The sequence below is a fragment of the Daphnia pulicaria genome, chromosome 11 (genome assembly GCF_021234035.1).
Source record: "Daphnia pulicaria isolate SC F1-1A chromosome 11, SC_F0-13Bv2, whole genome shotgun sequence".
NCBI classification, from domain to species: Eukaryota; Metazoa; Arthropoda; class Branchiopoda; order Diplostraca; family Daphniidae; genus Daphnia; species Daphnia pulicaria.
The window spans coordinates 649,382-662,795 of NC_060923.1; the positions used below are offsets into that span (position 1 = coordinate 649,382).

Consider the following 13,414-nt stretch of genomic DNA (forward strand, 5'->3'; position numbering starts at 1 on the left):
ACATAACCAACTACACGGTCGTGTGAAGAGCTATTGGCAAATTGCTTCAGTACTAACCCAGTTTGTGCCAGTGCAGAATCCTAAAGTTTCTCTGGTCTATAGAACATTTTTTACACCGTCGTTGTATTTTACGTATTGCACCGTGAAATTGCAAAAGGTTTTGTGTTAAATGAAAAAAACAAAATGTTATTGGAGGGCACCGACTAGTGTCATAAATATAAGTAGCTCACCATACTCGTGGGGCTTATGTGAAAGATTATCTAATGCTCTGTGATGTGTGAAACCGAGACTTTCTATCCTGGGCTCTTAAATAGCGTCATCGTAAATAAATAACTATGTTGTTTGTCGAATTATACTCCTAGTAGCACCCCTTGATAAAAATCATAACTAAAACTTCCTTACAAGCTTATAAATTACATTTAAAAGCTTTAGATACGAAAAAAATAAGCAGGAAAGATTAAAATAAATGCACCGAATAACCAAACGCTACGTGGGGCTATCAATGTATTTTAAACGGATGTTCAACACTATTCTGAGTTATTCTCACTCGAGAGAGTGCTCACGCTACCCGCCGTCTCCAACTTGACACACCCAACAGGTATATTACAGTACATTAAAAAAAATATGAATTGACATTTATTTGATTTAAACATTTCAGGAAGAAATGAGAGTCGTCGTTTTATTCGGGCTGCTGTTGATTGCGGCCATTGGGATGGCCGTCGAAGAGCTAAAAACTGAGGAAGGCGGCCGTTGGTGGTACGCTCCGTCACGGAAGGCTCCGCTCTACGAACACAAATACCAAGGGATTCGGAACCAGTTGGTAAGAGCGGCCGCTAGACAAGGAGAGGACATGCGACTACCCACAGATGTCTTGCCCACATCGTACACCATTCGATTGCTACCTTTTATTGAAGTGGGCAATTTCACCACGGATGGCTATATCGAAATATTGGTCGAATGTAAAAAGGCCACTTCCAGTATATCCATGAACGCTGCCGCCCTCACCATTGATACCGAATCAATTACCGTAAGCGCCACATATTAATAACCATGAGTTAAGTTTAAGTAAGGGCTATTGCTGATATACTTCCACATTTAGGTCGTGGATAATGAGAACAACACGCCGTTTGAAGTGGTTAGCTTGATTGACCAACAGACTGAACGGGAAATCATTACAATTAATTTGAAAACATCATTGGTTGACGGCAAAACGTACAAGATCTCGATGAAATTTGTTTCCATCTTGAACGACGAATTGCGCGGATTTTATCGGTCAACTTATGAAGAGAACGGCGTTACAAAGTAAAAAGAGTAAATCATTTGCTTGGTTTTTTCCTGCAGCATTTTAAATTTGTGTGTACAGGTACTTGGCAATTTCACAAATGGAGGCGCCCGATGCACGTCGTGCTTTTCCTTGCTTTGACGAACCCAACATGAAGGCTGTGTTCACCATCATTGTCGGTTACAAAAATGATACAATGTCGGCCATCAGCAACATGCCTGTCAATAAAACGGAACCCATGTGAGCACAATTCGAATATGTTCATCAATAGGATGCTTTTAATAATTAAGTTAAATATTTAAATTGATATTTCAGTGAAAATATGCCGGGCTACATGTGGAACCATTTTGATCCGTCTGTGAAAATGTCATCTTACCTCGTTGCAATGGTACGCCGAAAAGATTTTTAAAAAATTTTGAAGCTCTTTGCCCATCCATATCCATATCCGTATCCATCAGCACTTATTTTCAAAATTCTCATTTTATCATTTAGATGGTCTCCGAGTTTGTGAGCGAAACTTCCAATTCTTCATTTAGTCCTGGAATTGTATACAAGATCTGGGCAAGACCAAGTTTCCGCAACCAAACAGCGTAAGTATTTGTAAAAAACGATTTTTTTTTCTTCCAGTTTAATGTACGCGTGATGTTAATATCTTGATTGAATTGACTTATAGATATTCCGCCGATATCGGTCCGAAAATTTTGACCGATTACGCCAAAAACTATTTCCTGATTGACTTCCCTCTTCCAAAAATGGACATGGCCGCTATTCCTGATTTTGCCGCAGGTTCGTTTCATCAAGTTCTTAAACTTATTTTTTTATAATTATAGTTTCAATGTATTGTTTGTTTTTCGCTTGTAGGTGCCATGGAGAACTGGGGTCTGGTCACCTACAGGTATGAACAAAAGACATAAAGCTTATAGAATCCTGTGAGATCACTTGAGGGTCGTTAAGATATATATAGAACAATGAAACCGAAATATCTCGTTTTACAGAGAAGCAGATTTGTTATACGATCCAAAACGGTCTTCGGCTTCGGCAAAGCAAAGGGTGGCCGCCATCATCGCCCACGAATTAGCTCACCAGTGGTTCGGTGATTACGTAACAATGGACTGGTATTAATGTTATTGGCTTGTACGTCATAGGAGAAAAGTAAAGCTTTATTCACCATTAAATTTTACAGGTGGAACGTCCTTTGGCTAAATGAAGGTTAGCTAATTATAAAAATTCCTGAATTTATTGCGTAATTCACGTTTGGTCAATGTTAAATTTTAGGTTTTGCATCTTATATGGAGTATCCTGGCACCGAATATGTAAATCAAATTTAATTAAGCTATATTTTACATGTCTATTTATTATTGGCAAAATTATGCAGGTTGAGCCTGGATTTGAAATGAACGAACAATTCACCGTGACTGATTTGCATTACGTGTTCGGCATCGACGCATTGGAGTCGTCACGGCCCATCGATTTCCAAGTTAACACGCCCGACGAAATCAATCAAATGTTTGACGCCATTTCATACGAAAAAGGTAAAAATACAAGAACATCATTTGTTCATTTCGAATCACAGAATTAATGGTTTAGTTAACCAACTTTAATCACTTAAAAAACAGGCAGCTGTATCATCCGCATGTGCGCCAACTTTTTGGGAGAACCAGTTTTTAGACGTGGCGTGACACGCTACCTAAACGCTCAGTATGTCTGATTATACCTTTCCTTTACTGCAAATCTATTTGTAATAATGCGGTGTTCATGGTTTTAATTTCTAGCGCTTATGGTAATACGGTACAACAAGATCTGTGGAAAGCACTGCAGGAGCAAGCGGGTATCGATAAAATTGTTCTTCCGGACACTGTTGAAAAAATTATGGAAACATGGACTAGACAGATGGGTTTCCCTGTTATCAACGTCACTAGGTCATACAATGCGAACAATGGTGCTACCGCCTCACAGGTGAGACAGTTGGTTTCTATTTTTAATAATTAGCTGTTATTGTAATTCGTTCTCCTTTATTCTTTTGATTTGCAGCAAAGATTTTTGTTGCGCAAGAATCCAAATTCCACTGACACAAACGTCTACAAATGGTGGGTACCGCTCACCTACACCAACAACTTTTCAGCTCCAGCAGAGAGCTCTTGGTTGCCCGGTAGTGCTGAATCGATTCAGATTTCAAGACTCCCTGGCTCATCATCAGATTGGATTATATTTAACGTCGGTCAAGAAGGTTCTTTAATACCCGTCTATATAAATCAAATGTAATTGGTGAAAATATCTCAATTGAATTCACAGGCTATTACCGGGTGATTTACGATGAACGAAACTTAAATATGATCCGAGAGCAACTGATGAAGAGCCACACTGTCATTTCGAAGAAGAATCGAGCTCAAATTTTGGACGATTATTTGAACATGGCCCGGGCGAATCTGACGTCCTACGTATCCGCCATGGAACTGACCCGCTATCTCACCAACGAACACGACTACGCACCGTGGACAGCTGCTTCTGTGGCTCTCGATTATATTGACGTCATGTTTTATGGTTTACTTGATGAAAAAGACTGGAAGGTATGCTTCATAATTATTTGGAATTTTAAAATACCTGCCTTTACAGCTGATTAATCTTTTACCAATTTCCATTTATCCAGGATTACATGACCGGTTTGGTGATTCCTCTATACAATCACGTAAAATATACCGAGAGTGCCAGCGACGTTCACTTGACAGTTTTCACACGGTCTCAAGCCGTCTATTGGGCTTGCGGCAAATTAAACATATCCGACTGTGTCCAGAACGCCGATAGAGATTACCATGCCTGGATGGCCAACGACGCCAATGAGTATATTCATTTCTAAAAAGCTAAATTTGGCGGACAATTCATGTGTTGAATCTTTACCGCAGACTGTCGCCGAATTTACGCCGATTGATTTCCTGCACGGCCATCGCTGACGGAAGTCGACCCGAATGGAAATTTGGCTTCGATAAATACGTGAATTCGACTTTGCCCAACGAGAAAACTGAACTGCTCCGAGCCATCACTTGCACCGTGAATGTCACCATTCTCAACGAGTAAATAATCAACAATAATTTTCCAATGACTATTTCACTTGAATTTATTCAAATTAAAACTATCCTTCCACTGGATGCGTTGGATGACACAGAATGCTTGTTATGATGATAACTAACAACTCGGATATAAGACTTCAAGATGCCAGTACCCTTTTCAGCAACATTGCTGCCAATCCAGTGGGACATCAAGTGGCGATGGATTTCTTGACCAATCGTTGGAATGAAACCTCCGCTTAGTAAGCACATCGACATTTACGAAAGTGCGACTCTTTTAAATAACAATTATTGTCCACAGTTTCGGCGGCTTTCAAGGCTTCGGCGGAGGGACCATGGCGAGACTGTTCCGCTCTCTTTGCAATCGAGTCAACACTCAAGCGAAGCTGAATCAGGTATAGCCTTTTCATTTGAATCAAAATTTAGTTGATGCTCTTATTTGTTTATCAAGATATTTATATCAATCACGTTTTCATGTTCGTTATCGTCTCCATCGTGTAGTTGAAGAAGTTGCGGAGCGATCACCCGGCTGAATTGGGTTCTTCCAAATCAGTTAGCCAAGGAATGGAAGTGGCTGAGGCCAACGTCCTGTGGGTTCAACAACATTACGATACCATCGTCAATTGGCTCAAGAGCCAACAATCTGCGGCGACCACACAACCAACAGTTGCCACGACTCCTTCGACAGTTGCCACCACTCCTTCGACAGCTTCCAGTGTTTACCTTGACAACTTTTCCACTTTGATAATGGTCGTATTGGCTGGATTCTGGAGTTTGACGCGTTTTTGTTCTTTTCCATGAAACTTAGGAGACTATAAAAGAGGGAGATGCAAATTTGCGAAACAATAAATTTTACAAATGATTGATTAAACTGTATTCCCGCGCTTGTGTTCCACGTTACCTGATAGATAGTCTAGTGGTACAGTCTAAAATTGGTAAGCCGGAATCTCGTGATATACTCCGACCAAAGTCACCTGTTTTTTGTTTTTTTTTTTTTTCACTTTTCCACTTTTTCGCAACTTGCACCAATTGGATATTAGTAAGGTCGCCAATTGCGAAAGCTTACAAGCTTTCTCTTAACTCTGACAACGTAACTAAGCCGAAGGGCCTTCAACGTTAGCCATAATTTGCTTTATCTGCATCATTCATCACGATACAAATGCCGCACTATTTTTTTCGAAACTCGGAAGTGAAATGCTAAAAGCTGAAACTAGGCTACTCACCGTTTTTGAAAAAAAAAACCGCACAATTTGTTTTCTTTATCAGAGGCACCTGGTAGAGAAATTTGGTACTACTTTATGGAATCCAGTTTATTCTGTCGTCTGCTTTCTTCACGCATAACGCGTGACTTCCTGTTTCCCGTAGGGATTCTGTACAGGTTTTTTGGCATACGGGAGGATTAGTTCAAATTTTCGCCAATAGATGGCTTTTTGGAATTTTGAACTGCGCGCGTAGAAAATGGAAAACGGTTTGAACTGCGCGCGTAGTTTAAGGTTTTTTTGCAGTCTTGCCTGTCATGTTCCATTTATAATATTTGTTTGTTTTATCAGATATAGGATTTTGTTCTGAGATTTTTTATGCTTTTTTGGGTTGCAGGGTCTCCTAAAATGGATTGTCAATAACATTATTTTTAGTAATCCACTGTCTCTCTAATCAGGTGAATATGACTGATTTCTATTTCTGTATTTCATTTAGGGGTTTTTGCATACAGCCCTGTTGACTAATGTACATCTCAATGTATAAAAAAAAAATTAAAAGGCTTAATCTGGTAAAGTGAATTTTATAGAGCCTACAGTACAGTGTATGTTTTATCTAATGGGTTCATCTGATATAATAATGGGTTCAATGAAAATGGAATGAGAATTCTTTGTTAAATTGCTGTGTATTCGGACATTCATCATGTGGTTAATTCATTTGATATAACCTAAAGTTTCATGGTCTGTGTTATTTTTAATCAGATGGATTCTAAAGAGGCTGTTGCTGAAGTTTCACGTGTACCTATACAAGAATATGTCCATGAATATAATGGAAATACAAATAAAAATCCTGCGAAACGTTCGAAGCGTAAACAAGTATAAATAATGACAGGATAATTCTTATGAAAATCAATGTCTAATTTATTTGTTTTTTAAAGACATTTGGGGCTAACAATCTGCCTGAAATAGATGAAGTCTGTGTGGATTTTAGTGAGGCTGTTGCTGAAATTTCACGTGAACCTATAAAGGAATGTGTCCAAGAATGTATTGGAAATACAAATAGGCCTACAAATATAAAACCTGCAAAACGTTCGAAGAGTAAACAAGTAATAATAACGACAGTATAATTTTATTCAAAATCAATTAATTTTTTTGTTTTTTTAAGGCATTTGGAGCTAACAATCTACCTGAAAAAGATGAAGTCTGTGTTATTTTTAATCATATGGATTCTAATGAGGGTGTTGCAGTTCTACAAGAAGGTATTGGAAACACAAGTACAAAACCTGCGAAACTTTCGAAGCGTAAACAAGTAGGGGAGACCGGGGCTATGTGGGACATGGGGCTACATGGGACATCGCAGTTTTGAGCATGTTCCCGTAATTTTTTTTAAATAATTTTTTTACCCAACATGGGGCATGGTTAATGCTCAAATATAGTAAAAAAATTATTTTAAAAAAATTACGGGAACATGCTCAAAACTGCGATGTCCCATGTAGCCCCATGTCCCACATAGCCCCGGTCTCCCCTAATAATAACGGCAGTATAATTTTATTCAAAATCAATTAATTTTTTTGTTTTTTCTAAGACATTTGGAGCTAACAATCTACCTGAAAAAGATGAAGTCTGTGTTATTTTAAATGATATGGATTCTGATGAGGATGTTGCTGAAGTTCTACAAGAAGGTATTGGAAACACAAGTACAAAACCTGCGAAACTTTCGAAGCGTAAACAAGTAATAATAACGGCAGTATATTTCTAATTAAGTCAATATAATATTTAATTGTTTTTTTTAGACATTTGGAGCTAAAAATCTGTCTGAAATAGATGCTGATGATAATATAATAAGCGAAAGTGTTGAAATGATTGATCAGGTAATTTAAAAAATATTTTTTACACAATTTAGTTCTTTTCTTCTCCTAACATTGCCATTTTTGTAGACTATTGGTGTTAAAAATATTCCTAACTCAGACGATAATGAAATAAGCGAAAATATTGAATTGAAGAGACGTGTTCCACTATCCCGGATAATCCTAAACGCTCGAAAAGGTGTTGGAAAGCCACAGCGAAGAACAGAAAAAAGTTTTGAGTCATCTGAGAGCAGACACACATTGAGATTAAATGACGAATTGTTCACTCCCGAAGAACTTGCTTGCTTAGAAAATGCTGGGATTCCGCATCCAATTACGACTGAGCGATTAGTATCTATTACAGAAGCAATTTACAAAGAATATCATTCCGAAATCGTCGTCTGTGCTGTTTGTGATGAAATGTTTAGTTATTCAGAAACCAAACTTCTCAGTGCAGAGGATCTTCCTAACGGTTTTTTCAGTGTTTTACGTAAACCTTCTGGATCGCCTAATGAAGTCCCAGCTTTACATCCACTTCTTCTACAGCAATATGATGTTAGTCATTACTTTCCAGCTGATCCACGGTTCCAGGGAGTATTAATATCACCTCGAGGTCTGGAAATTCACCGCAAAAACTGCTTAGTGAAAAATCAGAACTGTTGTGAATGTCAACTTTACATTTGCGTTACTAACGGATGTTTAACAGCCCTTCAACACAACAAGATCCCCAAGTTTGCGATTGCTCATGGCAACTATATTGGTCAACTTCCGGAAGCGATACGAGAAATGACATTTGCCTCTAGATCCTTAATTCGGCCAATAACTTCATTCGGTCGAATGGCTTGTTACTCTGATACTAGTGGAACGCGGCTAACAGGTCATGTTTATTCAAACCGTCTAAATACAGCCCTAGTAAGGCAGAAGCTTCCGATGGCCCCTGCAACTACAGCAATTCGGGTATTGATCGTTTCCCCAATGGCTTCCGACCAAACAGCTGTATCAAGAGGGAAGATGGCATCAGTGAAGTCCGATTATATTATTGAACCCGAAAAGATTGCTAGTTCTTTACGCTTTTTCCGAGATGTTGGTAACAAAGTCATGAAAAACGTTGAAATAGATCAAGATGCAATCAACAATTTGCCTTCTGATAAAACATCAGTGGACATGCTATTTACGACAGAACAGGAAACTGAAGATTCTCATCAAGATCCTGATTTAGTTCAATCAGTTGAATTCGACAACGGTACAGGTGGACCTTCTCTGTCTAGATCAAATGAAGAATTTCTTGACGGGGTTTTTGAATCCGCAACTGTTACAATTGGAACTGTAGAACCGGAAGAGATCAACGATCATGGGAAAATAGCTCGTGTATTACACACGATACTTGACGAAGGTAATTGATTATTATTGGTTTGGCGTTAAATATTATATTAAAATTATATTTATATGCATTTAAAGGCACATCTTCAAATGAGGTGACTAGCAAAGATGATCTGGGAACGAATAAAAGTTCGTCTACTTATGTTGTTCGCCCAGAAAAGGAATTCATGTCGGATTCCAACCCTGATTACCTTGAGCTCCATTATCCGGATTTATTCCCATTTGGATGTGGTGGATTCGGAGAGCAACGGAAGAATCCAATTTCGAGAAAAGCATTAGTTCAGCACCTCCTTAATTTAAGTTCAAGACAATTCCAGCAAGTGGATTTTGTTTTACCCATTTACGACATGGTGACACGCCAGCAAGTGTCCAATATGGCGTATGTACGTTCCATTCTTCCTTCTCGATTGTCAGGATCAGAGAGGGGCACTACAAATTCCAAAGGAGAAGTGTATGGACGAGTTTCGATGGAAGATTTGAGAGCTGCCCATGGTTATAAAGTTACCTGCGCCGAAGCAGCAAGTCAAGACTGCCGGTTTCCCTTGCCTCCAGCGAGTTTAAACGGATTAGCAATAGATTTCTTCACGGACATCGGAATTTCTACGCAACCCATGCAGCATTCACAGGCAGCAGCAAATCGAAATCGCCAAAAGGTGTATGCAGCACACAATTCACTGGGAAAAGCTCAAATATGGTTTACCGTGAGTCCCGACGACACTCAATCATTCAAGATCGTTGTGAACGCACTGGGATCTCAAGCAGTTAATTTCGAAAATCCCGTTCCAACAGGGGAAAAGCGATTCAAACTGTTGGCCAAACATCCCGTTGCAGCTGCCCTTCATTTTCAACGTATTTTGAAGATGGTTATAAAAAAAGTCTTGGGTTGGAATCGAAGCCAGCTATTGCCATACAGATCGGGAGGTGTGTTTGGTGTTCCTAAAGGTTACCTGTATCTCGTTGAAGAACAATCGAGGCTCACACTGCACGCTCATTTTCTTATATGGCTTTACGGCCATGAGAATATAGAACGACAACTGCTCCGCGCGTCTAGACTGGACGAAGAAGAACGCAAAGCGAATGATGTATCCCACAACATGCACGAATTATTCCAGGTTAATTTCCTTAATTTTTATTTCTAATTTTTTTTTGCATCCAAAAGACAAAAAGATCATAATTTTTTTACGTAATTTATGGTTTAATAATACCAGAATTGTAAAATATGCTATAAAAATAAGTACTGGATGAAGTCGAAACTAATTTTTGTATGTGCCATTTTTTCGCCCCAGAGAACTGTTGGTGCGAATGACGAAGACCACTTGACCCACCTTGCCAAAGTATTGCAATTGTTGGCCAAAAATATTGAAAGCTTTTCAACTGGCGAGCTACGGCTACCTGAAACGGAAATGGCGTTGATAACGAAATGCCCAGTGTACAATTGTCCTGGGGAATTAGAATTAGCCAGTAGCGCCGCTCAAGACATGTTAAGAAGCCGTCCAAAAAACATCGACATTGAACCGCATGGTTTAAAGTGTCCAATCTGCCAAGTTACCTACACTGTAACCAGTCGCATAGACGCTGCACTTCAAAGTGGATACAGAAGGTGTTTTGGAAAAGAGCAATTGACGAAAAAAGAAGTTATTGATTTAATCTGGTTGGGCATGCCACTGCAACCCAACGCAGAAGACGTTAACGCTTTCGATCGGTGGCTGTTACATTTCGCTTCGATTCAAGTGCTCGTGAACATGCATGACTGGAAGCATCGCAGCAGTTGTTTTAAGAACGGCAGACTGTTCTGTCGTTACAACACGCCTCACGACACAGTGCAAGAAACAAACGTCACTCCTGTTTATGCAAAATCTACGAATCGGACGGAAGACGAGGATCCGACTCTGTCATCAGCGTCTAAAGAAATCGTGTATCTTAACATCAGCCTGAAGAAACGTGCCGTTTTCATGTTCATGACTGATTGTAATCCATCAGTGATGGCTGTTTTGGGTTGTAACAACTGCACGCGTTACGTAGAGAATCAGAAAATCAGTCTTTACTATGGCGCCTATGCTTCCAAGTACAGTTCCGAAAACGGAAAGGCCTTAGCTGAACTTATGCGTTCATTAAATGCATATGAAGAACGAAGACTTCTCAAAGAACAACAAGTAGCGGATGAGATTGAAAAGGAGGCTGATCTGCATGTCGTCTCAGACAACAATCCTGCAAGATCAGATGCTTCCATTGGATTTGGACGTCTAATGTCGGGAGCCCGGGCAGCAACAAACGGTGAAACTGTTGGAGCACCGGTGGCTGCATTTTGTGCTCTAGGAAATGACCTTTTTGAGATGTCACATGAAATAGCTATTCTTCCACTAACGCAAGCCAGGGCATTCGTCCAAGGAGAACAGCTGACGGCTTCGATTAACAAACACGGGACTGATTGAATGGAATGAATTATTGGCAATTTGTTGGTAGTCAGGAAACGTGCAAGCTGAAGTCGGTATGCACAACAATATTGCCTTAAAATAACGTCTCATCCATTACCTTCTATTTTTTTTCTGTTTCTTTTGCAGTTTTTCCAGGACGTCGAAGAATCGGATATATCAACAATTTGCCTTCTGATAAAACATCAGTGGACATGCTATTTACGACAGAACAGGAAACTGAAGATTCTCATCAAGATCCTGATAGTTCAAATTTCGCCAATAGATGGCTTTTTGGAATTTTGAACTGCGCGCGTAGAAATTGGAAAACGGTTTGAACTGCGCGCCTCGAAAATGAAAAACAGTTTGAACTGCGCTCGTAGAAACTGGCATCTAGGCTCTAGCGACCAAAAGTAAAAGTTAACTGGCATCTATCTAGGCTCTAGGCGGCTTAGAGGCTCCGCCACCCACACCCCAAGTCACACCCCAATGTTTGACATAACTTTTGAATGTTTCGATATGTTTTAATTGATTTCGATATGTATTATTTTTTATAAGTATACGATTTCAAGTAAAAATATCAAAATAACTTAAACGAAAAACGAAGCGTAAGAGGGGGTGGGGGTTGGTGCAAGGGTTGGTGGGTGTTGTGGTTTGGTTTGTTCTAACTGTTTATAGATTAATCTGTAACTATAACTAATAATTTTTTATTTCATATTGCTTATGAAAATAATAAATTTTGTTGTTACTTAAGCTTAAGCACCCCTTATGATTCACAGATATTTTTTTGATGTTCCGATAGGCTTATGTTTGATTGATACTATTTAATGTAAAAGTATAACAGTAATTTAAGCGATTAACGAAGCAAGAAGGGGGGGGGGGGGACGGGGGTGGCGGGCTTCGCCCGCCAACCCCCGTCCCCCCCCCCCCCATTCACCATACCGATAGATTCATGTAATTAATTTTGAATTTCATGTTTACTTTACTTTTGCTTTTTTTAATTTTTAATTGATATTATTTCCTACGGGAACCTCGCAAACCGGAACGGGATGCCAGCATTTGTCTAGGTTGATGCCTTGATGGTGGTTGATCATTCGGTACGTCTTCCTTTGTGAATTTCTTCATAATTTATGGCACGCCGAAAGAGTCCCAAACAAAATGTTTAAATTTAAAAAAAAAGTTTCGCCACGCTATCTAGCGGTCAAATATAGAACTGCATGCAAAATTCCCTTCCCCACGTGAGAAGTTGTAAAATCACTTCATCTTGAGTCAACAATCAACGTTAAGCTAGCTTCGAAAATTACCAATGATTCTTAGGTAAACTCGAGTGATTTCGTCTGTAATAACTTGTCGGTGATGTATTCTATTCCGTGTATATGTTGGATAACTTTAATGTTTTTCATCAACTCAGTCAGAGTGAAATGGCTCTGCCGTGTTTCAGCGCCACCCACGGCACATTGAATAACTCGATGTTACTTGATGTTACTTTTACTCAATAAGCTTTTACGTATGGACAAAATCGAAGGTAGATGGCGATGGGATCAAGTGCTCGCATATCGAACCACCCGGTTATAGAACCGCGCACAGGCCGGTTCTATAAGTGGACCAGTACTGTACTGAATGTGATCGAAATGATACAGGTAAAAACCAACACTAGTTTTATTAGGATTAATCTTAATTATCGGCTGTTTCTATTGAACTTGCTAGATCACCGACCCCAGCATGGAACAATCTCTCATTCCATCTTATAGAGAATCTTGGATAACTGATTTGTGGTTTCATATGTATAAAAGTTCACTTGTCATGTTACTGAACTTTATTAATTGCAGTCTAATATGCATTTTTGTTTTATTTACAGGTTTCTAAATTGGCATGACTGACTATATGAGAAGTTATGTCCTTCCAAGAAAAGGACTTACAGTCAACAAGATTCCTTGTTTGCTAACCTGTTGGCTGCTACCCATGAATCTCCCTATTTGTCAACAACAAAAAAAGAGGTTAAATATTGTGATCATACTACCATCATTGTAAGTTGTGTTTACATTGAATTTAGAGAAGTTGTCATACTAATAGCAATTTTAACGATTGTTTGGTTTCTTATTTAGATGTTGCCTATAAGACCAAATGTGTGGTGTCATCGAACTTGACTCATTCCATCTTCTGGATTGCTTAGGAAAGCTGATTGGTGTTACCTGTGTAACTTCATTGTCATGTCACTGAATTTAAATTTTGTTTA

General features: G+C 39.2%; 2 protein-coding genes across 2 annotated transcripts; both read left to right on the forward strand.

Annotated features, from left to right (window-relative positions):
- Positions 1 to 480: 480 nt before the first annotated feature.
- Positions 481 to 5,206, forward strand: LOC124315876 (aminopeptidase N-like). Its single transcript, XM_046781597.1, has 21 exons — positions 481 to 598; positions 659 to 1,027; positions 1,100 to 1,302; positions 1,364 to 1,522; positions 1,598 to 1,670; positions 1,775 to 1,872; positions 1,956 to 2,068; positions 2,144 to 2,177; positions 2,278 to 2,397; positions 2,466 to 2,491; positions 2,558 to 2,595; positions 2,658 to 2,814; positions 2,899 to 2,980; positions 3,055 to 3,238; positions 3,314 to 3,509; positions 3,575 to 3,849; positions 3,930 to 4,120; positions 4,183 to 4,350; positions 4,443 to 4,586; positions 4,646 to 4,739; positions 4,846 to 5,206. The coding sequence occupies exons 2-21, from the start codon at positions 665 to 667 to the stop codon at positions 5,143 to 5,145; spliced, it is 3,018 nt and encodes a 1,005-aa protein (XP_046637553.1). The 5' UTR covers positions 481 to 598; positions 659 to 664; the 3' UTR covers positions 5,146 to 5,206.
- Positions 5,207 to 5,899: 693 nt separating this feature from the next.
- LOC124315867 lies at positions 5,900 to 11,817 on the forward strand. Its single transcript, XM_046781584.1, has 9 exons — positions 5,900 to 6,001; positions 6,303 to 6,416; positions 6,479 to 6,646; positions 7,126 to 7,272; positions 7,334 to 7,411; positions 7,478 to 8,780; positions 8,846 to 9,879; positions 10,054 to 11,255; positions 11,329 to 11,817. Exons 2-8 carry the CDS (start codon positions 6,303 to 6,305, stop codon positions 11,197 to 11,199), a joined length of 3,990 nt encoding a protein of 1,329 aa, XP_046637540.1. The 5' UTR covers positions 5,900 to 6,001; the 3' UTR covers positions 11,200 to 11,255; positions 11,329 to 11,817.
- The last annotated feature ends 1,597 nt before the right edge of the window (positions 11,818 to 13,414 follow it).

Excerpts from the sequence above, each read along its gene's own strand:
- LOC124315876 (XM_046781597.1), top strand. The coding sequence starts at position 665 with ATGAGAGTCGTCGTTTTATTCGGGCTGCTGTTGATTGCGGCCATTGGG. Across the intron at positions 2,815-2,898 it reads CGCCATTTCATACGAAAAAG|GCAGCTGTATCATCCGCATG; the intron begins GTAAAAATACAA and ends CTTAAAAAACAG. Across the intron at positions 3,510-3,574 it reads ATTTAACGTCGGTCAAGAAG|GCTATTACCGGGTGATTTAC; the intron begins GTTCTTTAATAC and ends TTGAATTCACAG.
- LOC124315867 (XM_046781584.1), top strand. The coding sequence starts at position 6,303 with ATGGATTCTAAAGAGGCTGTTGCTGAAGTTTCACGTGTACCTATACAA. Across the intron at positions 8,781-8,845 it reads ACACACGATACTTGACGAAG|GCACATCTTCAAATGAGGTG; the intron begins GTAATTGATTAT and ends ATGCATTTAAAG. Across the intron at positions 9,880-10,053 it reads ACATGCACGAATTATTCCAG|AGAACTGTTGGTGCGAATGA; the intron begins GTTAATTTCCTT and ends TTTTCGCCCCAG.